This window comes from Alligator sinensis, unplaced genomic scaffold (genome assembly GCF_000455745.1).
Source record: "Alligator sinensis unplaced genomic scaffold, ASM45574v1 scaffold280_1, whole genome shotgun sequence".
Taxonomy (NCBI): domain Eukaryota; kingdom Metazoa; phylum Chordata; order Crocodylia; family Alligatoridae; genus Alligator; species Alligator sinensis.
In genome coordinates this window covers 801,133-827,747 of record NW_005841835.1, presented here as the reverse complement: position 1 = coordinate 827,747, position 26,615 = coordinate 801,133, and the positions used below count along the sequence as shown (strand labels likewise).

The 26,615-nt window shown below is 46.8% G+C and overlaps 1 protein-coding gene across 10 annotated transcripts in view; it reads left to right on the top strand.

The window, feature by feature from the left end:
• Nucleotides 1-26,615, top strand: part of TTLL5 (tubulin tyrosine ligase like 5) — a 178,375-nt gene that overhangs the window by 123,498 nt on the left and 28,262 nt on the right. For 8 of the 10 annotated variants that reach the window (XM_025200705.1, XM_025200691.1, XM_025200684.1 and 5 more), the window contains one exon: nucleotides 12,399-12,600. The exons of the other annotated variants lie outside the window; for them this stretch is intronic. In XM_025200705.1, coding sequence (XP_025056490.1) covers nucleotides 12,399-12,600 — 202 coding nt within the window. The remainder of the gene's footprint in view (nucleotides 1-12,398; nucleotides 12,601-26,615) is intronic. 10 annotated transcript variants of the gene reach the window in all.

The window sequence follows — 26,615 nt, the reverse complement described above, 5'->3', positions numbered from 1 at the left end:
CCCGAATGAGCCACTTCTCTGTCCTATGCCCCTCCCTAGCTGGACAGTGCCTGCCTCAGCCTCACTCCCTCACTGCAGGGGCCTTGATCTGCACCCCGCCCCCCCCTCTCCTCCACTTTCTCCTTCCACCACAACAGACTTACCAGCTGCACACAACTGGTATCAGAAATCAGATCGGTACTGACCAATATGCCTCCTTAAAAAGTGGCTATCAGTGTCTGCCCCCAAAATCTCTATTGATGCACCCCTAAAAATAAGAATGATAGGCAGGCCTTCATGTGTCATTAACTGAGAATCTCCTCTAGCAAGAAGCCGATCCTTTGAAGTATTATTTTCTCAGGGCAAATAACAGAGTGGAGACTCCTGACCTGCTTCACATAAAGGGTCTGCTTTGTTCATGAGGCTTTAAAAAAGAATATAACTGTTCCACTCCCTTGTTGCCATTTTATGGCCCAGTCCAGACAAGTCAGCATCAGGAATAGAGGGGACAGGTTCAAGGAAAGTACCAACAGGTGCAGCAAAGAGGTTTATTTATTTATTTATTTATTTTTAAGTCTCTAATGTTGGTTGAAGGGAAATGTTTTCTCTTCTAGCACAAATGGTTGACAGTAGGAAGCCAGAATGGTGTAGTTTTAGTTCAAAACCAATTCCATTCTATATCTGTTTTTTGACTGTACATCCCTAATTTCACAAAAAAGTAACTAGTCTGGCAGCAAACGGTCCTGCAGGCTCTTTGGGCATGCTTGCATTTCTCTGGAAAATTATTTTCTTTAAATATGGTGTCTCCTAACTCAGGGTGAGGTGGGGAGAGAGGGAGTTTAGAAGGAGCTATAACGATTTGAAAAAGTTTACTTAATACTATTTTTTTCTTCTCTTCTTGCTCATAAACATTTTCATTTGGAGATTGGGTTCGTCTAGACAAAGTGACTTCCACTAGTTCTGGGGAAGTTGGTGGCTGGTTGGCTCTAGTTGAGGAAAGGGGGATGCACAGTTCCGTGTGGATATTATAACAGTCATATAAACTCAGAGATGGTTACTGTCCTTAAAGCAAACAGCATGACCTCTCTAACCTTGTGTTGGGGCTAGAAAGTGCATGTATGATCCACACATCATATGGCCGTGATCCTCTATTAACATAATGTGCATGATTAGATGGTCACAACCTTATCAGGGGCATTTGGACCTGAAGCAGAATGTATGTGTGGACTGCACAGCCGCTGAGAAAATCTGAAGCAGATGCAATATCAGCTTGTCCTACCCCATCTAAAAACCTAGTGGGGGCTGTGGCACTTAGGTTGATGGGAGTACTTCTGCTCACTTGTAGCCAATTACTTTCCTGTAGGTGCAGACTTAGGTGGGGTGTAGAGTCTGTCCTCTCTCTGCCCATGTCCATTTTGAACCCATGTAGTAGTCTACCATATATTTTCTTTTGGAGTACTGTAGGGTTTACCATTGTGGCCCAGCAGTTGCTTCTCACTGGCAGCCTAAAAGTGGGACAGGGGCTTCAGCCATTCTCTTCGTTCCTGTAAGGTATCTCGCCGACTTTGCAAGTACATAAACAGCAAGGAGTGCAGTGCTCTGGGAAAGCCTACGCAGGAGGAAATTTAATGGAAAATATTAAGGAGAAAAAAATGTGTTTGATGGACTTTTAATATAAAAAGGAAAAAAAGAAAAGGGGGAGGGGGAGATTTATTCACTGTAATAGGAACCAAATGTTGGCTGGGATGGCAGCTGCACTCTCACTCTCTGCCTGTAAACTGTGAGCGGCTTTTCAAAGAAGGCATTACAGGGCACAAGGCAAGCTTGCTAGCTGTGTTTTAACCCTTTTCGCTCAAGAGAGACATAGAGGGACTGTGTCTGTGTGCAGGTATCAACTCAGAAGAGCTTAATTTCTGACTCGTAGTCAGTGACATGTTCTAGACAGAGATGTCCTTCCTGAGTGTTATACTCCCCACCTGCAAATGTTGCTGCTACCCTCCACCCCTTGCAATGTAAAGTTAGCATGGAAAAAGCTCTAATAAGTATGACAGACTGGCTGGGACCCAGCAAGGCTTTTCTAGACCTGTCTTTTATATATTTGTAAACTAATGGAGGAGTGGGAAGGAGGGAAGTAAGGGTTTGAAGGAAATGGGTGCAAAATGTGACTTGCACTCAGTTCAGTGCGTCCATGCCGGGTGCTTGCATAATGACACCTAGCCCTTACCAGATGTCTGGTGTATACAAACCTCCTAGGCTTCTTGTTCTTTGTGCTGGGCAAAAGATGCTTGATCTTTTTCACACGAGGAGCACAGGCTTTGTCTCGTCTAGGAAGAGTGGTTGAGTTTAAGTGGGGGTCTAGCTAGCAGGTTAGCCAAGCCCAACTTTACAAAATCATCCAGTTCCCAGTTTGATGGAGTGACTTGCCTCCCGTACAGTGTTCAGCTGCTCTGCCTGACCTTCATATTTATTTGCTGTCTTGACATTGGCATGAGAGGGGTCCGTGCAACCAGCTGCACATCAGATGTGAATAGGTTCTCTTCCTGAAAACTCATAAAAGAGGGGGAGGGTAGCAGGCTCCCATTTCATCCATAAGTGTTTCCATCATACGTGTGCCCTGCTATTGGTGTTCCAGCAGGTTAGGTCTGTGCATGCAGATGTGGGAGCATATGCAGGCAATGGGAGGCCAGGACCAAATTCCCCTCAGAATGCCTCAGCCCTCTGCTTGCACTAATTGAGGGGAAAAGGAGTGTGTTCTGTGTGAGCTCCTTAATCTGGATCACATGGAAGAGACATGCTCAGCTGCCTTTGCTGCTTCTCAAACGACTAGATGAGCCGCAGTGGGATGGAGGTATTGAACTTTCCAGCCAGCTGGCTACTCACTTTCCTCTTGATTTAGTTTCTGTACAAGTGAATTTTCAAAGCTGCCCTGTGTTAGGAGAAAAAAAACCCCAACGTTGTTTACCTGCCAAGTATTCCCCAGATCAGAGAGGCTGGCAGCATGATGTGCTCGGCAGAAAGCCAAAGATGCTACTAGGGCCCAACAAAAACTGGCTCTGCTGAAAACTAAATATTTAATTTAATTTAATAAGACTGGCAGGTTTAGTGCTCCTGAATGTAAGAGGTGGATAATGCCAGCTAAATCCAGGAATAGTTTAGGTAGATTCTCTTCAGGCTTCCCCTGCATAGTTGTGCCAATGTCCTTCATCCTGATCAATCCTGTTGCTCCATCACACAGCCTTCTTGCATGTATCCTGTTCCTCACCAGCTGCCTTCCTTCCAGGCTACCTGGTTGTGGTCCTCGAGGCTAGTTTTGTCAGTGGTTCTTACTTGCAACAGTATGGTGTAAGCATTGAAAAATGCTGAATCCTGGGTACTCAATGGCAGAGAGAAGCAGGAATGGGGTAGACATGAGATTGTTCTTTTTGGTGCACACATCCCATTCCAAACTCAGATTGTATTTGCTTCCCAATGTGCTTTAGAGCAGTAGTTACAGAACTGGGTCAGAGATCAAGGAGGGGATAATCCCACACTTGCATGGCTTCCATGCATTTACTTCTAGAATGTTGCATTTAGTTATGGACATCTCATTACCAAAACATTGACAAAATGGAGCAATAAATGATTAGGGGTCTGGAGGAGCTGAGTGATGGGAAAATTAAGGGAGTTAACAGTGTCTAGTGTGGCAGAGCTCTGACTAAGGGTTCATAAATAAGTGAAGGGCCAGGCCCAGAACAGGGCGAGAGATAATGATGGGTGAAGTGATGAAACTGAAAAATGGTAAATTTAGCTTAAAATCTCATGAAAAATTTCCTGACAGCAAGATGGAGTAGCCTGTGGAGATGTCTCTCAAAGGGAGTCATACATGATCCATCACTGGAGATGCTGAACACTAACTAGATTGCTTGAGCACTGGATAATGTCCTAATCCTGCACTGGGAAGAGATAAGCTAGGTATCCTCCCTAGTTCCTGTGACTCTAAGGCTAGAAATAAACCTTGCCAAATGAAGCAGATCAGCTGTGTAGGGATCTGTTTCGCTGGGTGAAGCACTCATAATTTTCCTTGCTATTGATGTTGTGGGACAATGGGCCATATGTTTTCTGCTTCCAGAGGTGCACCCCTGGTAATCTGGGGTTTCTCTCTGGAAGTGGGAAAAGTCAGGAATCCCTGCTTCCAGGGCCATGCCCCTGGCAATATCTGAGGTACGTCTCTAGAAGGAAGGAAGGGCTTTCCCTATTTCCAGAGATGTACTCCTGGAAATCTCTGGGGCATCTCTGGAAACAGGGAAAGCTGGGCTAGTGATCCTGAGGCTTGAGGGGCCTGATACTGTGGGAATTCCTGGGGCATGCAGGACTGAGCTTCTCATACCCAGGGAGTGCCTGCCTGGGATGGTTGGAAAGTGAGGATGGCTCAAGGCTTCCTGCATTCTCCTGCCATAAAGAAAATAATTCACTGCAATGAAGTGGCACAAATTATTACTACCTTTTATTGCAACCGCAAATTTAAGCATTTGTGGCGTGACAAAGGTCGTGGACGTCTATTTGCTTTCACTTTTTGCCACCATAAACATTTTTATGACAACACAAAGGCAATGTCCGTTTCCACCCTGAAAAAACATACTGAAACATCATCAGGGTTTCCAGCAGAAAGGGGCAAACTGTGAGAAATAGGTGAACTGGGCCAAGGCCTGATACCTGGTGCTGGTGTGCAAAACCACTCTTTTTGTCTTGCACTCCAGCACTCCTGTCAACTCTTGTCTGAGTTTGTCCTTTATGCTGCCCTTGCACTTTTCCTGCTCTCTCTTGGATCTAAGTGAATGGTTGCTTCCTTTAACTGTTAATGTAGCTCTAGCTGTTGAGAAGAACAGGTAGATAATTGGAGAGTCAGAGAGTTTGGAGACTTTGGACTGTTTCAAGTTGCCTTCAGCTGTGCCTTCTCAGTAAGAAGGGAGGTGCTGATTGATGCAGGGGGACAGGAAGCCTCTTACATCTCTGCAACACTTTCAAACACCACTGGAGATTTTGTTGTAGTGAACTGAATTTGAACTCAGGCTGCAGTTCCACGGGTTAGTCTTGCCAAGCCAACCTGGACAGTCTGCTCATTAACTTTAAAAGCTTTTCCTTTGGCTTTGCTGTGCAGTTTTTTAAGGCAGATTGCATCCCAATTTTATGTGGGGCAGTTACAGCCTTCCTGTTGCTGTCTGCATGTCCCTGCTCCATTGAGGCTCTGGACAGCTCCCAATGCCACAGAGAATTCCCAAAGTGTTGATAGTAACTCATTCAGGAATGGTCTCCATGGCTTTTGGGGAGTTTTCTTCAGCTGAGTGCTAGGGGCTCATGTATTACGCAGGCTGTGTTAAAGTGCAGACTCTTGTTGGCCAAGCTGAATCAAAGTCACTGTTTCTCACAGGCATCGCCGGGTTTCTAAGACATCCCCCATAACCATGGAGCCTAGGAAGGAGCCATCTACAAAGGCTCACTACTTTGCTTAAGAGAAAAAAAAAGAAAGAGAAGGAAAAAAGGGCTTGTTAGAGGCTAGGCCTGTCCTACCCAGTGCTAGGCCCCCAGTGTCCTAAGTTGTGTTCCACCATGTTTATAATCACACCATGGCCAGCCTGAGTCCAGAGCCTGTTAGAGATGGAAGAGGTGCAGACTGTGCCAAAAAAAATGTTTTGTGTTTTTCGAGCACTGCAGCACAACTCAGCAGGATTCTGGGGGCTGCCTCACCAGACAGAGCCATTCTTTACAATACTAACTGCTTTGTACCAGCTGGTGCCCACCATAGCTTTCCTCAGAAATCTTCTTGGCCTTGTCATACCTTCCGATGTCCCAGGGGCAAAGAGTCATTGCCCAAGGGATTCTTGCATTCCATGGCAAGGTGGGAGCATTGGACTCCTTTTTTGCTTCTTGGCACATTGGCCCTTATTCTTAATTCCAGCCATTACGGGAAAGGATGTGAAATACTTTCATTGTCAATTTGCTTCCTTGTTTAAAGGAATAATTCTTTGTGGTTCGCTAAGCCTGCAGCTGTGCCACCTCGTGCTGTGATCCTATCAGATATCACAAGCTAAGCAGTGTTAGATGTAGGCACTTTTGAAAATATTACTTTGAGTCCAATTTTCAAAAGTAACTTGAGCATGCATTGGAGCCTTTTATCAAATTTCTGTGTGATGTGAGCACTTCTGAAAGGCAGTATGTCTGTACTTACATTGGTGATTCTCAGGGAAATATGGGAGATAATATTAGCACCTGGCACTTTTCTCATGGAGTCACTGTCCATCATACTGCTGCACATCCTTGTGCAACTGGAAGAGAGGTTCAAATGAAATCTAAAACAGAGGTCTGATCACTTGGGATGGTTAAAAATCCCTTGTTGCTTTACATGAGTTGCAAGTCTTAGCTTTGGTTTTACAGACAAATTCCAGTTCCAACTGCATTCCACTCCCTGACATTCTTTTTGCATTTTCAGTTTGATAAAGTTTCTTTTCTGTTTTCTTGCCCTGTTGTGTCCCATCCTAGAAATGACTGCATTATATCAGCAGGTGAAAGATCCTGCTTTTTCACTCAAGCTTGTGAAATGCTGTGGGGCACTTTGGAAAGGAAGTGGCTAGAGAGATGCAAACTGTGGTTGTTTGCCAACGTTATTCTTTCAGTAGCACAAACTCCAAAGGAGATGGATCTGGTCAAAACAAGATTCAAAGTGTGTGATCTTCAGCAAGCTTATGTTCTCTCCAAGTTTCTTCTTACTCCTCATTTCTATAGAAGGCTGTGTTTTCAGTCCCCTCCAGGTGGGCAGAGATAATCAACTCAGCTTCTATTTGGGTACAAGAATCCAGCTGGGCTTTTTCTCTTCTCTTCCTTCCCAGTCAATGAACAGAATCACCTCTAAAATCAGGCCAGGGCAGAAATCTAGCCAGCTGACTTCAGGAAGGTTCCTTGGGTCTCTTTCAGCAAAACAGTGTATCACCAAAGAGATCCAGATAGAGACACAGAGTGACTAGGAATTTTGAAGCAGAGACGTAAGGATTGGTGCAAGGTATTTGAGTACTGTTGGGCTGAGTTTGAGCCACAATACTATGAAGTTCTGTTTGGAGTTGTTCTCAGATGCAAGGATGTTTATGTACCCTCTATGGTGCAGGAAATAGGCAGCAAAGAAAGGTCTCAAGACCTCAGTGAGGAGGAAGGGGAGTTTATGGCCCAGGATCCATGAAAAATGCAGTTCAAAGAAAGGAATACAGTTGGTCTCTTGCCAAAAATACCATGTAGCCTCTAGAGCTGCTGGAAGGACAGAAGTTCTTGCTTGTGAAGGATGGACCATACCACCAAGGCTGAGATTTCTGCTACATAGAAAGCCTCAGTGCTAGCCAGGTCTCCACTAAGCAACCTATAAATAATCCTGAGTGATCTGGGAGAAGATTGTTCACAACCAGCCTGGGTAATGCATTGAAATCTAATCTCTTCTGGTGTGCGTGTGTGTGTGCATGCACAAGTGAGTGTCCAGGCAGCCAACAGTTGTTAGTGTCCAAGTGACAATCTTAAGCTGAAACAAATGAGTGCTCAGCAGTCTGGAGTTCAGTAGAGAGAGAAAGTGAAGTGCAGATAGTTTAAGTAACAGCTCTCTAGAAGAGAGGAAGGGCAGCTGTTAATTCCTTGTGCTGAGCCTGCTGCAGGGCACTTAAGATGGGAAAAACGCCCCCATATGTAGCCTAAAGGTGACCTTTGCTTCAACAAAACAGCATGCAGACAGTTTGAGAAAAGGAAACGTCAGTATTAAGCTGCCCTGAGAGCATGGCAAAGAGGTAAAGGTGCCTAGGGGCTTAGAGTATTTGATTGGCAGCAGCACCTTGATTCTCAAACCTCCTGATAGCTAATTTTATAAAATACCACGTATAGTGATGCAGAGCTGAAAGCCAGGTATCCTTCTCTGCATATGGTCCTAAGCCCTGTACTATGAACTGCGTACCCTTTGCTACCAAGTGGACCACACTTACACCTACACAAATTGTTAAGCACAATGGAGCTGTATTTAGTTTCAGCTTCAGCTGAAAAAAAAAAAAAAAAGCAAATGAAAAAATATCATAAAGCGTCTTCTAAACTTTGAAGCATACTCGTGCAGAAAAGTACTTATTTGATATGGGCACTATCACTGAAAATGGACACTCCAATGATTTCCCTCAATCTACCACAGCCACTGACCATCAACACTAAAGCTAAAGAGCCTGATCTGGCTGTAAACTAGGAAGTGTCACTCTTACAGTAACACAGCAATATCCATGAAATATATCCTCAGGTCTTCTCTACGTAGGGTGAATATTGGTTTTTGACACTTTCCTGCGGTGGATTGTTAGCGAAAGCTTCAAGGATTTAAAGGGAAATTTGACTGTTGACTTTCATAATCCAGCACAAAATCTGCTTGTTCCTCCTTTGCCATGACCAAAGGATGAAAAATTGGTGATGTGAAAAAAAGTGACTCGCCTCAGGCAAAAAGCAGGCAGAATGTTAGTTGGCTTTAAATTGAGGGACAGAAGCTCAAGGTCCTTTGCTGGCATTGAAGGGTGGCTCCTTCACTAATGCTAGCTGTATTTGTGATTGTTTTTCAGTCTTTGTATCTACTGAGGCCAGTGTCTTGTTTCTGCAAGTGATGGTCCCCCGAAGGTGTCCCCTTGTGCTGTAGTTTTGGTGCAATCTCCTATGTGTTTCTCAGTTGTTAGCATGACCCCAGCTTTGTTTGGAGCACAGCTGCTGCAGCTGTTTCACATGTGCGTAGAGAATGAGGTCAGGATCTGTGTCCTGGGAGGGTTAGATGTTAATCTAGGGACATGGGGAAAGGACCAGATGGCAGCAACTTGATAAAAACAATATTAGGAGCAGGTCTGACTGATGAGGGATCATATGGGTATCATTCCTGGTGAGGGAGCAGATGGACATCATATGCCTTGTGATGCACAAAGCACAAGGTGCCTAAAAAATGGCAATAAAAAGAAATGTAAGGAGCAGTGCTGAGAGGCTTGTAGTACTTCCCCAGTTCTGTTTGCAGCATGTGCATGATGAACAAAGTTTAGCGTCAGAGCAGGACCCAGCAATACTGGGGAGCCAAGGGCTTTACGAGCCAAGTGCTTTACTGTGCGCTCATGTAGGGAAAGACGCATTCCCCCCTAGACCATGGGCGGGCAAAATGTAGTCCATGGGCCGGATCTGGCCCACCAGGCACTTTCATTCGGTCCATGGGCGCTCACCAACGAATTGTACCCTGCTGAGCCATTTTGCCCATGAGAGTGGGAGTGAGGCACCCATGTATCCACCCCTCCCAACATACCCTATTGCACCTTGCTCCCACTCATGTATGGAAGGGCCTGGCCTGGCCAGCATGCAGCTGCCAGGGGACCTGCTTGGCTTCCCTGGCACCGAGCCCGCTCTGCCCAGCAGGTAGAGAAGTGGTGGGGGCAGGAAGCAGGGTCTGTGGCTGGTGGCAGTGTGGAGTGCAGAGCTTCAGTGGGCAGGGTACGGGTATGAGGGAGGGTGGGGAATGAGGGGACTCTCCCCTGTGGTGTGCAGCACCGACAGGCAGGGGCACTTGTGCCTGGCGCAGGTGCTGGCAGTGCATGGCTTTGGCCAGCACTGCATGTGAGGAGCGCAGCCTGCCCAGCCTGCCTCTTATCAGGGCTCTGTGCTATGCGCCTGGGGCAGCAGAGGGAAACTGTGCGCTGGAACTGATTGCCTTCTCCACCCCCTGCTGCACAGGTCTCAGGACTCTGCTGGAAATAGAGGGGAGCCCCGGCCCCTGCTTCCCCATGGAGTCCCGGGACCTGTGCAGCAGGGAGCGGCAAAGGCAGCCAGCTCCAGCACATGGAGCTTTGCACTGGTGCCATGCAAGTGCGGGGGCTACAGGATGCACTTCTCGCCACCATTCACAGCACTGGCCGGAGCCATGTGCCACTGAGCAAGGAGCGCCTTTGCCTGCTGGTGCTGCTGGCAGCTGGGGCAGTGCACCATGGGTGGGAGTCCCCCAGTATACCCTATTGCCCTCCCCCCACATGCAGCCACACCCCCTCACAACCCCCCCTCCACACACACACACACACACACACACACACACACACACACACACACACACACACACTACAAGAGTAAGGCTTTGTTTTTTAGTTTTTATGCAGTCATCTCTATATATAGTACACAAACACAAAACATGCTAAATATTTTTGTAATAAAATTAAAATATACTATAGTAGGTGTTTAGTGTAAGATTTGGTTTTTTTCCGGTTCCGTCCCCTCCCAAAAGGCACATTTCCGGGGGGCCAAAGGGAGGGACTTCTGGTGGCAAAGATCCACCAGAGTTAGAGGGTGGGACTTTTGGTTTCAAGATGGTGACCAGGGGGCAGGGCCACTCATGCAGCCCTCCACAGCTCACCAAAACTGATTAAGTGGCCCTCCAGCTGAAATAATTGCCCTCCCCTGTCCTAGATACTAGGCACCTCAGAGTTATTCCTCACTCATTGTGTTAGTTAGAGGTAGAGGAGATCTGGGGACCTGGGGAGATCTAACAGTGAACAGAAGAAGGAAACAGTGAACAGAAGAAGGGGGGCGGGGGGGGGGAGAAGAAAGATGAACAGAAAGGTGCAGTGACTTGTTGAAAGCCAGTGGCAGACCCAGATCTAAGCTTCTGGTCTCCTGAGTGAGGCCTGTGACCTATCCACCACACCCTGCTGCCTCTCAAACACTTTGAGATGGGAAAGAGAAGAAAGCCCCAATCAGTTGGGGACAAAAGTCATTTGCAAAGATTCTAGTCAAAGTTTCCTTTGAAGAGGTGACCTGCAGACAGCAGCGCAAAGGGGCGAGGAGGGGGAAGTCAGTTTGTCATTGGCCCACATAAAATGGATTTGTTTGGGAGCTCCTTGCAGAGGGTTTCCCATAGTTAGCAGTAGGGAGAAGCTAGCAATCAGATTCCTTTGCTGGGCTGTCTTGCTCCATTGCCACTGAGCAGGTGTGTGAAGATAGACCCTTTTAATGTGTGTAGAGTCCCTGCTCCTAGCCCTTTCTGGGAAGCATACAGATCATCTTCAAGATGGTCTGGGTTGGCTCAGAGGCTAGGTTTTCAGAGACTGCCTTAGGAAGAGTCTGGGGAATTAGGAGCTTTTGTAAGGATGCAAGGAAGTGGGGAGACTGGGGTACTTGCTGTCCTAAAACACGGCCTGTTCCCTGGGCTTGCAGGATAAAGCAGCAGCAATAAATACCATCTGAATCCCAATTAGTTTCAGTGTGCACAGGAAATTCAAGGGAAGTCTGAGAGTCCCAAGAGAGTATCTAGATGTGGGGCATGGTGGGAGGAAAGAATGGTAGAGCTCAGTAAGAACATGAGAAGCTTAAGTAGCAAACCCCTTAAGGGTTTTTGGCCAGAGTGCCGGGATTGAGCCAACCATGTAGTGTCAATGCCTGTGAGCAGATGGAATATGGGTTGCTGGTCTATCCTTGGATCTCCGGGACACCTGGTGGCCTTCTCATTCTACCGTCTGCCCTCTACAAAGCCCATGGGCCTGCCTTTGCAAAGTGCTGTAGCTGTTTTCTGAATCAGGTTCACACACTTCAAAGCAAACATGTGAGCTCCTGTTAGCGCTTTCACATTGTGGGCCACAGCTGAGCTTCCTCTTTCCAAGCCTAGGCTGTAAAAATTCCTGCCTCTGCAAAAGACCTTTGCTTGTTTAACAAACTTTCTCCTTTGCAACCCTGAGACAGGGCTTATGTTACTAAAGATGATGAAAAACTAACCTAACCTCTGAAACCCTTCAGGCTTTTGAGTCATAACTGTATGGAGCTACTACATGTCCAAATGCTCCCTAACCCTCCCAGTCTTGTATGAGCTGTCTCCTTGCCCTTCCTGCAGGTGCGGGTCTCATTCCATCTGTCCTCCCACCCCTTCCAGCATTTGCCTGTTTGGAATGAGAGTGGTTAAGACTTCCTCTAATGTTTTGGCAAAACCTTTACAATCCTAAACGTGCCCTCTAGCTCCTTAGTTACAGGATTTCATTAGCTCAGCTCTGTGGGGGCTGTAAGGTTGGCTGTTCCTCCTCAGTGGTAGCTAGCCATGGTTGTGTCCTGTTCTCGAACTTCCCCTTTTCTTTTTTCTTTGTCATTTTCTCCTCTGGCTTGGTGGCAAGGTAATATAGCACCACTCCAGAGTTCAAGAAACAATTGGTGCCTGTGCAGGAGGTTCCTTATGAAGCCCACAGTTGGCTCTCAACATCTGCTGCATATTTGCTGCTTGCCTATACTACCCAGTTGTTGCAGAGTCGTACGCCTTGCAAGTTACTAGGGACTTCTTGGGCAGCTGCAATGCCTTGTGAGCAGGGTCTCTCCCAGTCTTACATGCAGGGTCTCGAAGCTGGAAGGCATGTGAAGATGTGTGATGCCTCTTCTTTTCTCAGGGTTCCAGAGAGTGATGATGGCTTTTCCTGGGAAGGGGAATTGGAGAACAGTGTCTACAGCAAGGTGACAGGGAACCAACTGGCATATCCCAAGTATCAGCCAACTGCCGGCAGCTATCAGCTTCATTTTGCTGTACAGCAACTCCAGCAACAGAAGATTCAGTCCCGACAGCTCTTGGAGCAGAGTCGAGCCCGACACCAGGTAACTGAGAAAAGCCTGCCCAAGAAGTATCGGTGCTGAGTTCTACACCTATAGGACCCACTCAGGGCAGATTTCCAGCAAGGATGCTGCTTGAGGGACAGTGGGAGCTGCAGCTCTGTGGACTTGCACTTAGTTCAGATTATTTGTCCTGAACTGGGGGGAGATCTTGATATTTTGCTGTGCAGTCTGGTAGGATTAGACTCAAACAAAATCAAAAGCTTAGTATGCAGGTCTCCAACACCTTTCTCATTTATCAGAGGTACAGGTTAGTATAGCACGGTCCCTAAAAATAGTTTGTGGCCTAATTACCCTCATTGCTTCCTGAGAGAGAGACTGAAGGGGGCAGCAGCTCCCAGCTCTGCTCCCTGCACAAGTTCTCTTGAGGCTCTGGCTCTTCTGTCTGCTTTACTTCCCTAAACTTCCCCCACCACCAAACCACTTGCTGCCCCTCTGAGCAGGAGCAGAAGGCCTTTCTTTCATCCCTGTCCAAGGGGCTCTGGGCAGGCAGCAGTGACTGCTGATGAGCTCAGGGGAGCGCTGTGAGCCATGCCGTGCCTGTGAGGAGGCTGGGGCTGGCCATGGAGCCTGGCTGAGCCCTCTTCTAATTGCTGACATTGAGCTGATGTTATTCTTGGCCTGGGGCAGAGCCGTTACTCAGGAGTTTCTGTTAAAGTGATTCTTTGTTAAACCTCTACTCACTCCCCCCACCCACCGCTCTCTCCCCCTTCTCTCTCCGAGCTGAGCAGTTCAGAGCTGCAGTATTGCGGCCATTGGTGTGCACAAGCTCAGGCAGATCTGAAGTTGCCGTTAATGAGAGAGGCAATTTGTTTAGCATGGCCTTTCTTATAGTGGAACCACATCTTCAAAGAGAGAGTGTTTCTTGGACACCACCTCTCCCACTTGCCTTTGCCTGCAACCAGACAGACCTCTCCTGTCAGTCACAGTTTTTACTGAGCCCCTTCTGTGCTACCTGCTTCCCATAACCTCTCCAGGCTTCTCATTGCCTGCTCCATTCCAGCCTCCCTGTCCTATACCCTGTCACCTGCCTCTGTCTCCTACTCCCCCACCACCCTGCCTCTCCCTCCCATTAGCCACCACTCTGGCCCCTGTCCTGCTCTACTGGTCACTGTCACAGTCCTCTCCTACTCACTGTTGCCCAGGCTGCCATCTCGCCTTCAGTTCCCATCTTAATCACTCTCCTGTTCATTGCCATCCATTCCCCTCCAGCCAACATGTGCTACTGTGGCTCCCATTTCACTTTCTCTTACCATTCACCATCACCACCACTCTCCTCCTGCTCATCTACCAGACCTGATCCCGTAGGTCTTACTTGTTATCCAGTAGACCTCCTGCCCCCACTCCTGCTCACCATTCCCCAGCCTCTCCCCCTCCATACACACACATTTCTTTTCACTCATTGTTTTTCATGCCACACCCAGGTCTGCCCACCTCTCTCCTGTTCCCTATCACCTGGGCCCTGTCCCTCCTAAGCCTAGGATGTTTTACTGTTCTATGATATTGATGGCTCATGAGGTAAAATCACATCCAAACAGTATTTTAGCTACTTTTAATTGATGCCATAGCTGGAGGTAAAGGGAGAAGTAAGGTGACCTGCCCCTTCTGCCTAATGCAGTTTGGAAAATCTTCACCTTTTAATGTTTTTCCTTTCATCTCCCTCTCTGTTTTCCCTCTTTCACTTCCTCCTTGTTTTTTTTCTCCACCCCTTTCTCCTGCTATACATCAGCAGCCAAAAAAATCATTTTCAGACATTTTCCCCAATCCCTCTTCTTAGGGCGAGTGTTAATTCATATCTTGGAAAGACAGTGTGCCACAAAAACCAGTATACCCTTGCAGACAGGATACTCGGGTTGGGAAAGGCCAGTGTTTATTTAGCAGCAGTGGATCGTCAGCAACCTTCCCCACCTTGCTGTGGGCTCTCCACATACTGCACATTTGTACCTCTGGATAGACTGGCTTGAAATAGCCAATGACTTGTTCTCATCCAAAAACTTGTTGCACAAAGCCAAAAAAACCCCTACATCCTTCTAGAAATTGCTCCAGCGTTTTAGAGCATTGTGTTTGATGTGGACATGGGGAAGAGCAGCCTGCCAAGAGAATCTGGTAGCTCTGTGCACCGTCAGTGAAGCATGGCCATGGGGAATAGTAGGAAGGAGAACAGGAGTTTCACATCAGGATTCAGCGATGTACAGTGCACACACTGAGTTCCACAGCGTAACTTTCATCTGGGTTCTCTGCTCAGAGCCTCCACCAGGGACTGGAATCTCTCTTAGTTGATTTTTTCTGCTCTCCAGACTGGCTAGTACTAGTTCCCCAACTCACCTGATTCTGTGATTCAGTAGCTAGGGGTGCTGCTCTGGAACTCAAGAACCATCTCTTTCTTCCTGGATCTACCTTGTAGCTGGATGACTTTAGGCAAATTGGTTTACTTCTCTGTTCTTTAGTTCCTTTGTCTGATACTTGACCTACTTGCATGAAGTGCTTTGAAATCTATGGATGAGAAGTAAAATAGCAGAGGTGAGAATCTGATTGTGTTAGCGGCAGGGGGAGGTGCAAAACCCAAATGGGAAAGGCCTGTACTTCTAAAGGGGCATCATGTTCTCTGTTCTCTAAGCCTTCCATGAAGTGTATCCCCAGGCCACGTAGAAGACATTTTCATCTGATACTCCAATTCCAGTCATGGCTTGAGTATTGCCTTGATTAGGCAGGCCAGTCAGTTCCCAAGAATCTATGAGCTTGTGTCATGGTTTTTGTGGGCAGCTCTCTGACATGCAATGCCCTTGAAAATGCTGCAACAGTGAGCATTTTGTTTCCTTTTCTGTGATTTATGATTTGGAAGTGTCTTTGTCCGCTGGCAGCTCTTCTGCATTGCCTTTAACCCAATATGCTAGGTGTGAGCTATATGCATGGGGGGAATAGGTGACATGTTTCAAATTATACATATGTATAACATATGTATAAAAGAAGTGGTACCTGTGTGCCAAATAGGGAATGTGTTTAGGTACGATGGTTGATTGATTATTCGCATAGTAGCACCAACTAAGTACTGGATGCTTTCCAGTTATTTGAGTATGATGGGCCCTCCTCCAAGGAGCTCACAACCTAAGGACAAAGAGGTACTCAAGCATGAGGGGACGGGAAATAGTGATAGACAATTAACATGTGATTCATATGCAAGTCAATGTGGTTAGCTATAGACGGAATGGCAGAAATGGGTCTTTGTATTTGGAAAGGTTGTATCATTTGCAGCTGAGTCCAGAGAGGTTGTATTGGACATAGGAGGCTGCATGGAAATATGCAGAGGTGATGTGTGAGAGTCTGATCAACACGTAGCCAAGGTAGGAGAATTGTTAAAGTAGAAGGGGAAGAGGCAACACAAAGCTTGACAAGGGAGGAGAAGAGAGAGAGGGACCTGTAACAGGGACCCTTTGATCTCTTACAGGGAAGAAAAGACAAGGCCTTTAAGAAGAAACCAGTGGGTTGAAGGCCATGCACCTCAAGTGGTGCTCAACCTTCAGCCCCACAGGCTGGATGAGTGGCACAGGGCTGGTCTGCAGGCTGGATCTGATGGGTGGGGTCAGGCGACATGCTGGATCTAATGGGCAGGGTTGGTGCGTGGGTATGTTCCAGTATGCCAGCTCAGTCTCATGTGCTGGATATGGCTGCGGAGCAACCCCCTCATGCTGACATTATCTGGCGTGGGGCCATGGCATCTCACCATGGCAGTTACCATTACTCCCCTGCCACCAAATTTCCAGATACATGGAGAGTCTCATGGGCTGGATGACATGGTCCCACAGGCCTGAATTTGAGCAGCATTGGTATAAAGGAAGAACCTTAGCAGCAAGGGGGGCAGAAAGGCTGTATGTGGGGAGAAGGCAGGAGCAGAAAGAGAAGAGACCAGACAGAATAACTAGAGGAAGGCCTGACAGGTCACGAAGAAAGCCAACTTGGTGCTGAGTCTGTTCAGAAGTTTCAAAAGGAAGAGACTGGCTTGGGGAAGAACCTGGAGGATGTACAGGGGGGAGAAAATCCAGGAGGACCAGCAAAGCCATAAGCCCTATCAACTAGGTGCCTTTCTCTTCAGTTATGTGTACCCTCTGTAAAATCAAGATGTGGCAGGCAAGAGAGGGAGGGACATTTGAAGAGAAGGGCCTGCACAGGTGTAGGAGGGAACAGAGGCAGCAGCGTACCTGGGACCAAGGGAAGCTGTTACAGGGCTGAATTATAGAGAACTTTGAAGATAATGACAAGAATTTGTTACTGGGGATTCAGAGAACAAGATCAACAGACACAAAAGACAAATTTAGCAGCAGTGTTTTGTATGGCTGAAGGGGAAACTGTGTGTGATACGATCTAACCTGATGGCTGATATTCCTACTGTACTTGGCAAGGCAGATAATAGACCAACAGTGTTTACTTTCTAACTGTTCCATTAGGAGGGTCCTCCTTTCCCATGTGAGTTTGTCCTGTCTGTTTAGCCTAGCATCTACTAGGTTTAGAGCTTTATGCCCAAACACTTCATATGGAAAGTGGTAAATAAACTAAATTAAAGCAAAAATTGCTCCATCTTAGTGGAACGGCATCCATCAATCCAGCCTGCATCAGAAGGGTAAGGCACAAATCATATTAAGGGGCAGCAGGGTACTCCATGGTCATGGTTTCACTCAGTGGTTCGTAGACAGATTTTTGCTATAAATACTGAGGTAAATTCCCCTGTAGCTGCTAAATAATTTATCTTCCTTCTCATGCCCATCAAAGAGGGGCATGTCCCCAGGTTAGTTGTCACTAAGCTAAGATTCCCTTTTCTCCATTAATCATTTATATTGCTCTTTACTGACAAACTGGAGGCCATTCAGGATCTCACCCAGATTATGGGACATTCATATTTGAATGCACTAGAATTCTTCCCTCCTTGCTCTAGCACACAAGGCCCCTTTCAGTGCAGGCATTTTTGCTGCCATGTCACATTGGACTTCTGTTTGATTTGCTGCTTTCCTTTCCCTGCCATCTCTTTCATCCATTTCTGCCTCCAAACTTTCTCCTTCAGATCTTTATTCTCCAAGTGTTAGCTGCAATTTTCCAAGTTCAGTCAAAATGTTATTTGCTACCCATGAGTCAGATCCTCAGTTTATGTAAAACAGAATAATGGCACTGAAGTCAATGAATTTGTGTTGATTTATACCAGCTGAGGCTTTAGCTCTTGGTTTCTGATCTCATTATTATTAGCATTTTGGTAGCACCCACAATGTGCTGTACACTTCCCAAGTACAATATGACCCAGGCCCTGCCCCAAAGAGCCCACATTTTAGAAACCAACCCATACACAGAGATGGGAGGAAGGAGAAAGCATCTGGGCAGTTTATCATATACCAGAATACAGCCCCTTATCTGAAGAGTGTACAAGCTCAGAACCACTTGAATATAATCTGTGAATTTCATTTATGTGCTCTCCCTTCTCTAAATTATTAATGAAATCATTTACTTGACTCTGCTCATAGCTCAGTGCAATTATCAGTGCGTTTTGTCCCCTTTGTGTCCAGGCATTCAACCTATTTTTAGTTCACATGACTGTCATCTTCAAGCTTATTTGACTCAACTTTATGAATAAGTTTCTATAGGAATCTGTATCAGATGCTTTTTAAACATTGAAAAACCTTCCAAATCTTTACACTCTCATTTTATAATTCTATCCAGAAAGACAACTGTTTGTCTGACAAGGTCTAATCTTTATAAACCCGTATTACTGCTTGTGCCTCACGTCCTTGGGGTTAGTGGTATTTTTTGCTTGCAGCGTTTGTTCCATGATTGTACTAGGGATGAGTGTTAGATACAGTGATGGTAAGTGCCAGGAACATTCTTCTTTTTGTTTTTGAAAATCAGTAGTATATCTGCTTTTCTTCAAACTCCTTGGACCTTCTCACTTTTAATAGTGAGCAGTCCTAGAAACTTGATTTCATAGACATTAGCACTGAAAGGGACATTGCAAGATCATCGGGTCCAGCCCCCTGCCCAAGGTGCAGGAAGTCAGCTGGGGTCAGGTCACCCCAGCAAGATAAGCATCCAAGTGTTTCTTAAAGGTATTCAGAGTAGGTGCTTGCACCACTTCTGGGGGGAGTCTATTCCCGACTCTGGAGACTTGGACGGTAAAGAAGTTTTTTCTTATGTCCAGTCTGAAATGGTCTTCCAGCAGTTTGTGACCATTAGATCTTGACTTCCCTTGGCGTGCCCTGGTGAACAGATGTTCTCCCAGTTCCTGATGCACACCCCTTATATACTTATAGGCTGCCACCAAGTCACCCCCAAGCCTTTGCTTCTCCAGGCAGAAGAGTACCATGCCTCTCAGGCTCTCCTCATAAGGCCTGTTCTCTGGACCTCTAATCACATGCATGGCTCTCCTCTGGACTCTCCCAAGCTTCTCCTCATCCTTTCTGAAGTGTGGAGCCCAGAATTGTATGCAGTACTCCAGCTGTGGCCTCATCAAGGCCGAGTAAAGTGAGAGGAAGACATCCTGGGTATTGCTTGAGATGCATTGGTAAATGCAAGCCAGAGTCCAATGCTGCCTTTGTTCGTTTGTTTTTTCTGACTTCCCTTGCTTGCAACTTGCTACCACTGTTGAAGGTGTATTGTCAGGAAATTGAAACACATTGACATTTTCTAATTAGAAATAATTTTTCTTCAAGTAACTGTTCACAAGCACGTTCCTGACTAATGGGTATGCCTCAAACTCTGAGCCTTTGGCTGTCACGGTCTACCAGGCCAGCTGGCCTAGTGGGTAGAGCCAGGTGTGGAGCTGGAGGTTGTAGGGGTAAGGGTCAGATGCTACAAGTCAGGAGCCAAAATGCCAAGCCAGGATCAGGAACTGGAAATCAGAAAACCAGTTACTAAGTCCAATACATAGGGCAAAATCTAAAAATAAGTCAAACCAGGGTCAGGAGCCAGGAAACAGATCTGCAGGGAAAATCCAGAGGCCAAAATCCAGCAGCAAGTTGAAAGCAGGGTCAGGAACCAGGGAAGTCAGAAATGTTCCTGAGACAGGAACTGCTGAGACACTGAAGACAGTGTTGTGCAGCAAGGATCAGGTGCTGGTGGAGTTCCTTAAATGCAGCTCCAGAACCTGTCAGAGGAATGGGGCCTGGGAGCCAGCTGGCCTTTATTAGTAGCAACTGGGTCAGTGCATTTAACAAGGACTTCAGGGCAGGAGCTTTACAGATACTTCTTTCTTAGTATTTCTCATAGAGCAAGATTGGCTCTTCCTCCCCTACTGATTCTGCATGGAGGGCATACAAGGTCATGCACACTTTTTGTTCCTCAGGTTCTCTGTTGCCTGGTATGAGAAAAACATCTGTGACCTGCATTTCTGCTCAGCAATTGTATTTGATCTCATACTACTTTTGTTTTCATTTGATTTATAATTTTTATTTTATTTACCTTTTTCAGTTTCGTTTCCTTGCTTTTCTTTTCTCTTCACCTTTTGTGGGAGAGATGAAGACCAGCTAGGCTGACAGCTTGCTGCTCATCCCACCCTCAATTTTTTTGTCAGTGCCAGAAGGCAGCCAGCATCTTGGATTGTCAACTGCAGTTTCAGTCCCTTATTGTCATCTTTTGTTGCTTTTTTTTTCTTCCTTTGTTCTCTCAGACTGACTGTAGACTTTGTTTAGTTGGGTCTTAAAAACCTGTAAGGATGGAGATTCTTCAACCTCTCTGGGTAACCTGTTCAGTGCTTTACTACTCTCCTAGTGAGAGTTTTCCCTAATATCCAATCTAAACTTCCCTTGCAGCAACTTCAGACCATTGTTTCCCATTCTGTTATCTGCCACCACTGACAAGTCTAGCTGAGGGCTGGACAAAATGGCAGATCCAGCCGGCATCTGGACTCCATTTTCCAGCAGCTCCTGCCTGTGTCTCTGTGGCCAGTTTCCATGGAGACCCTGTGGCCAGGGTTGGGAACTTGCAGCGGTAAGTGTAGTCCCAGGCTGGGACAAAGCCACAATCAGCTGCCTGCACACCCCTGCCCAGGGCGTCAGGTAGCAGATCACAGTTCTGTTCTGGCTCCAAACCACGCTGTCACCGCTACAAGATCCCAGCCCTGGAGCAGCTTCCTGCTCAGCCATGCACCCTGCTAGTGCTGGTGGGGCCAGTCTCCATGGAAACCTTGGCCCTACAGCTGCTGGGGTCTCAATGGAAACTGTCTGCAGCAATGCAGGAAGCGGCTGCTGGGAAATGGAGTCTACTTTGTGCCCAATCTGGCCCATGGGCCAGACTTTGCCCACCTCTGGTCTAGCTCCATCCTCTTTGGAACCATCCTTCAGGTAGTTGAAGCCTGTTACTGAATCTACCGTCAGTCTTCTCTTCTCTAAATGCAATAAGCCCAGTTCCCGCAGACTGTTCTCATAAGTTTGATGCCACAGCCCCCTAACCATTTTTGTTGCCCTCAGCTGGACTGTCTCCAATTTTGTCCACATCCTTTTGGTAGTGGGGGGTCCAAAACCAGACACAGTACTCCAGATGTAGCTTCACCAATGCTGAATAGAGGGGAATAATCACTTCTTTCAACCTCTTGGCAATGCTCCTACTAATGCAGCCCAGTGTGCCCATTAGCCTCTTTCGCAGCGAGAGCACACTGTTGACTTATCTTTGGCTTATTGTCCACTGTAACCCCCAGGTCCTTTTTTGCAGAGCTGCTTAGCCAGTCAGTCCCTAGCCTCTACTGGTGCATGGGATTGTTCCATCCTAAGTGCAGGACTTTGCAGTTGTCCTTATTGAACATCATCAGATTTCTTTTGGTCCAATCCTCCAATTTCTTGAGGTCTCTATGAATCCAGCATCTGGCTGGAGCAGGACATAAGCTCCCCTCACCCTGGGGGCAGCAGGGACACTGGCAGCAGCAGGTTGGGGAGGGGGAAATAGGAAGGAAAGGAAGGGGAAAAGGGTATGTGTCAGCATAGAGGGGAAAGCCAGGGGGAATTCTTGCCTTTTTCAAGACTTAAAAAAGAGTTCTAGGCTGCTGTTCCTGAGGTGATCAGAAAAGGAGAGGCAGCCATACCACTGCCTCTGGATCCAGCCCTAATAAGGGTGTGCATCTTGACAGTGGTCTCTGGAGTTCCCTGGGCACTGTATAGACATATTCCAGATTCCCCCCTGTAAAATGGTTGTTAAAATCCTAACCCATCTTCTAGGAAGGTGGTCACAATTAATTAGCCAAGGTTTTACAGTTCAGCTTATTTCCTAACTAAGCAGGGTTAGGATGTTCTAGGGCTTCTTTATATCAGAGCTTACCCCAGGCTCCTGCCCTCTCTAAAGCGGGGCTTGTGGATCCTGAATGCTGAGGGCTCTCCTCCATTTATCTATTATCTCTTCCAAACCATTTCTCTGTGTGGTTGGGCTCCAGCCTCCCCTGCTGTCCTTTTGTTTGCACAGTAACTTCTCCTCCTTTCCTGCCCTGCCCCTGTTGGGTTCACAGCAGGGTCATATGCTTTGTAGCTGAATCCAGAAGCTATGGTCAATGTCAGCCCCCAGTCTCTCCATCCTTGGCTGGAAAGTAGCCAAGATCTCAGCACAGCAAGGAGACAAAGGCTTTTCAGAAGTTTGTTGTCCCCAAGAAAAACAGACCTGACCTTTCCTTAGGCAGGTCTCAGTCCAGTCTCTGATCAGTCTGAGCTGCAGGCATCAGTATTTGCCCTTCCGGTATGGTGACTGACCTCCTCGCCTGAATATATTAGGGGAAGAATCAGGGACTGTAGAGTAAGAGGTCTGCAAATTCCAGGAGTTTTAGGATTGTGACAACAAGGAAAAAGTCCTTTAAAACAGCCCTGTGCATGACATTACATGAGGCATGGTAGAAAGGAGTGAGCAACAAGAGGAGGGCACAGTGATTGATGAGTCCCCATTGCTACCCTGATAATGTGATGTGCCTTCAGCTGCAATGGACTACACCAGAAGTGGAGCTTTTACTGTGTTCACCCAGGCTTTTCCAGTTACCTCTGGGGGTTATTCTTTCTCTGAGTGTTGGGATCAAGGAGGAGCTTCAGGAAAGGGAGAGGTTAAGGGAGACTGGAAAGCTCAGGGGATCTTAGTGAACTGTTGTAGGGGAAGAGGCCTGTTTTGGTTCTTGCATTCCCCTTTTTCCCCAGAGTTTTGCCTGTCAGAAATTGCTTCCCACACATAAATGCCCTGCCATTAGCCAGAGAATTGCGGGGGAGAGGGGCTTTTCCTGTCTTTTATGCTGGCATTTAGCCAGCCTGCAGACTGTGGCTTACTCGGGAGCCCACTCTGTGGCTTTTATGTTCTTCCCCAGAGAAAGAAACTCAGAACAAATGCAACAAAGCCCACTTATGCCCAGGTCATACCAGAGGACTGGCTGGCGCTTACCCATTCACCTCATCTTTCACAACCACCTCCTCACCACTAAGCGGGACCAGTGTGTTGAGGCCACTCTGTGGCCATATCTGGTGCACAGAGATGGAGCAGTGTGCCAGATCGCACATGTGGATCAACCTCGCTTATGGAGTCTGGCCCACAGACTGGCCCCATGCCACTCATTTGGCCTACAGGACTGGAGGGTTTTGAGTATCACTGTCCTAAGGAGTTGGGTACTGCTTTGAATCTCAGCTGCTGTCAGTGCAGAGAATGATGCACATCCATTGCCATTTTTAGCCTTTGTGTTCACACTTGTGCTTTGCCCCTTCTCCCAGACTTTTAGCATCCTCTCCCTTCATGAATAGGAACTCTCTCCTCTCCTAACATACTTTCAAAGCCAATCACAAGGTGAAATCTTCTTTCTTGCCCCTTTAGGTTCTTTTTTACTGGTGAAAGTACTTAAAAGCCTCTTATTATCATAAAGACTAAAGAGGAGTTAAGGGAACCGGTGTTGTAGCATCTTCTTTTTGAACATCTCCAGTGATAGCAAGTCCACCCACAGGCTATTTCATTTCCTCACTATTCTAACAGTGAAGTTTTCCCTGATATCCAGTCTAAACTTACTTTTCTGCAGTTTCAAGCTACTGATCTATGCCCTCCTCTGTGCCATAAGAGAGAAAGGTGCTTTCCCTCTTCCCTTTTATGACAGTCCTTCAGGTATTTGAAGACTGCTGTCTTGTCCCCTCCTAAGTGCCTTTTCCACAAGTTGAACATGCCTAGCTACTTCAGCCTCTCCTCATATGACTTGCCTTCCATGCCCTTTATGATTTTTGTTGCCTGCCTCTAGACCCTATCTAACTTCTCCAAATTCTTTTCAAAGCGTCGAGCCCAGAACTGCACACTATACTCCAGATGAGGCCTAACAAGTGATGAGTAGAGTAGACCCCCTGTGTAGTGTACCTAATGATGCATTAGATGCAAGATTCCCAAGTCCTTTTCCATAGTGCTGCTATCCAGAAGGGCCTGCCCCCCATTTTACATCTGTGTTTTCTATTATTCCTCCCAAGCTGTAGCACCTTGTATTGGTCTGCATTGAACTTCATCCTGTCAGCTCTAGCCCAACTTTCCAGTTTGTCGAGATCCTTCTGAATTGCACTCCTGCCTTTAGTTTCCACATGAGATGTTTTTACTGCTTCAGGATGTCTCAGGAGCCTGAGATGCATGACCTTTGCCCATCAATTAAAACCAGGACAAGGAAGGAATAAGAGATCAAGCAGTGCATGTTCATTCTGGGCAAGTCCTTTTGGTTGTCTCCAAACCCCAGCACTGTTATAATGTCCCAGCACTGACTTCTCAAGGTACCCTGAGGCACTCCCACACTGAAGGTAACCCTGATTCTAACTCAGTCTCTCTGTTCCAGTTGCTGAGGGCTTCCTCATCACAGTCATCATAGAAACAATCATACACAGCACTGTGATCCCAGTATCCACCCAGTTGGAGTTGGCCTTTATATCTTCCCTGGCCCATGGAGTTTTAACACCCTCTTCCATAGGCAGAATTGCTGCAGTGTGTTCCAGTTGCTTAGAGTCACATCCCTCCTTCTTCCTTCAGGCGCACATGAGTATCTCCTTTTTTCTATTTAATGGGGTAGTTCTGTTACCCTGGCTATTCATTCCCTTGAGAGGAGGCAAGAAAGTTGCCTACCTCCTCAGGCACTGGTGCTTTCTCTGTCCCTTCAGCAAAGGAACTTGGAGGCTTCCCAGATCCCATCAGATACATGGCACAAGGACTCAACCTCTCTCCATGGGAAACTGTTAAAACACCCATGCATTCATTGATGGACTTTTTACCCTAACTATACCCTTTAGCTCTTCCAGTTAACAAGGCTATTTTGCAGACAGCTGACATAATTTGGCACTAGCTGCCTTCCTTTCAGTCTGGACTGATGAGCCACAGGCATGATCAGAGATGACTGTGTTACTGAGACCACCACTCTTCACTCCCCAAATCTACCCTCGCTGTCTCTTTTCAGAGACCATTCTCATGACAGCCTTCTTCAGCAGGTGTTGTCACTCTTATCTCTAGGTGTGGTTCAGTGTGCCCCAGATATGCATACTTTCTTATTCCAAAAAGAAAAGGAGGATCGAGACTGATCCTGAACTTAAGAAATATGAATGGGTAGATCTATAAGTTCAAGTTTGAGATGGTTACACTTGCAGACATTATTCCCTTTCTGCAACAAAGGGACTAGCTAGGCATCTCTTGATCTACCAGGCACTTATTTTCACATTGTCATCCATCCTTCCTATGGGTGGCACCTACATTTTCTTACTGCCCAGGCTTCCCAGATCCATAATCAATATGGGGTTCTTCATCTTAGCCTTTCTTCTGTCCTGGGAATCTTTATGAAAGTTCTTGTGGTAGTAGCTGTGGATCTCAGGAAACTGGGGATTGTAGTCTTTTCTAACCTGGACAGCTAGCTGATCAAATTCCCTACAACAATTTGTATCTGCCAATGTCTGAATAACCACAGAGCTTTTTTACTTACTGGGTGTCAGGGTAAACTACCAAAAAGGAATCCTAATGCCAGTTCAGTCTCTGAACCTTATAGGAGATACCTTGGACACAACAGCAGTCTAGGCACTTCTGCCATAGGAGCGCTTCTCCTATGGTGCAATCTCTATGAGGAGACTGATCCTTCAGCTGGAAGAGCACATAAAGGCCTTAATAAAATCATACATCTCCCTCCTCAGCCACATGGCAGCTTATACCTTTGTGGTGCCACATACCTGGCTACACTTCAAAGGGTTGCAGGCCTAGCTACAGTTAATCCTCCAAAGAAGCTATTGCTTAGGGATAAAAATGACAGTTCCTGCCAAAGTCCTACACCATTGACCCTTTCAGCCTTGGTCACCCATGACCTCTGGTGAGAGATGCCTTCCAAAGTAGTTAGAGTACATATCAGCTATCTGCATGTCCAGAGGCTTGCTCCAAGGCAGGTCTCAATAAGGGTACCCTTTCAGATACCTTGGTGGACAGGGCCCCCTTTCCCCCTAGCCCCCGTCATTGCATGAGTCGTCACAAAGGTGCAGCAAGACTAGGTCCAAGTCACTTGATAGCATCAATCTGGCCTAGACTGCCCCGGTTTTGGGACCTCCTGCACCTGTCAGTGTAGGATTGCATTCCTTGCCTCTGCTTCCCAACCTGTACTCTCAGGACAACAGTAGAATACCCCATCCCGATCTCCGTTCACTCTGTCTGACTTTCTGGATGCTAGATGGTTCTAACACCTAGAGATCTTCTGTTGCACTCCTATTAGGAATGTCCAAGTGCATATAGTAGGAAAACTTCCATGACGTAAACCTACCTGGCAAAGTGGTCTATGTTACCTTACATTTGCCATTGTTAGTTTTCCCCATTGCTGTCATTGGTCTTGAATATTCTACTTGTTGAAACGAAGGATTGTTGAACTGTCCATCAGTTAAGGCAAATCTGTCCAACTGGTGGCCTGTGGGCTGCATCTGGCCCATAAGGGGTTAACATGTAGCCTGCAGACGCTTGCTTGCTTGCCACTCCCCCTATTGCTTCTGCTGCTGTGGGTTCTTTGGGGTAGGGGAGCAGAGAAGGAAAAGATCTCA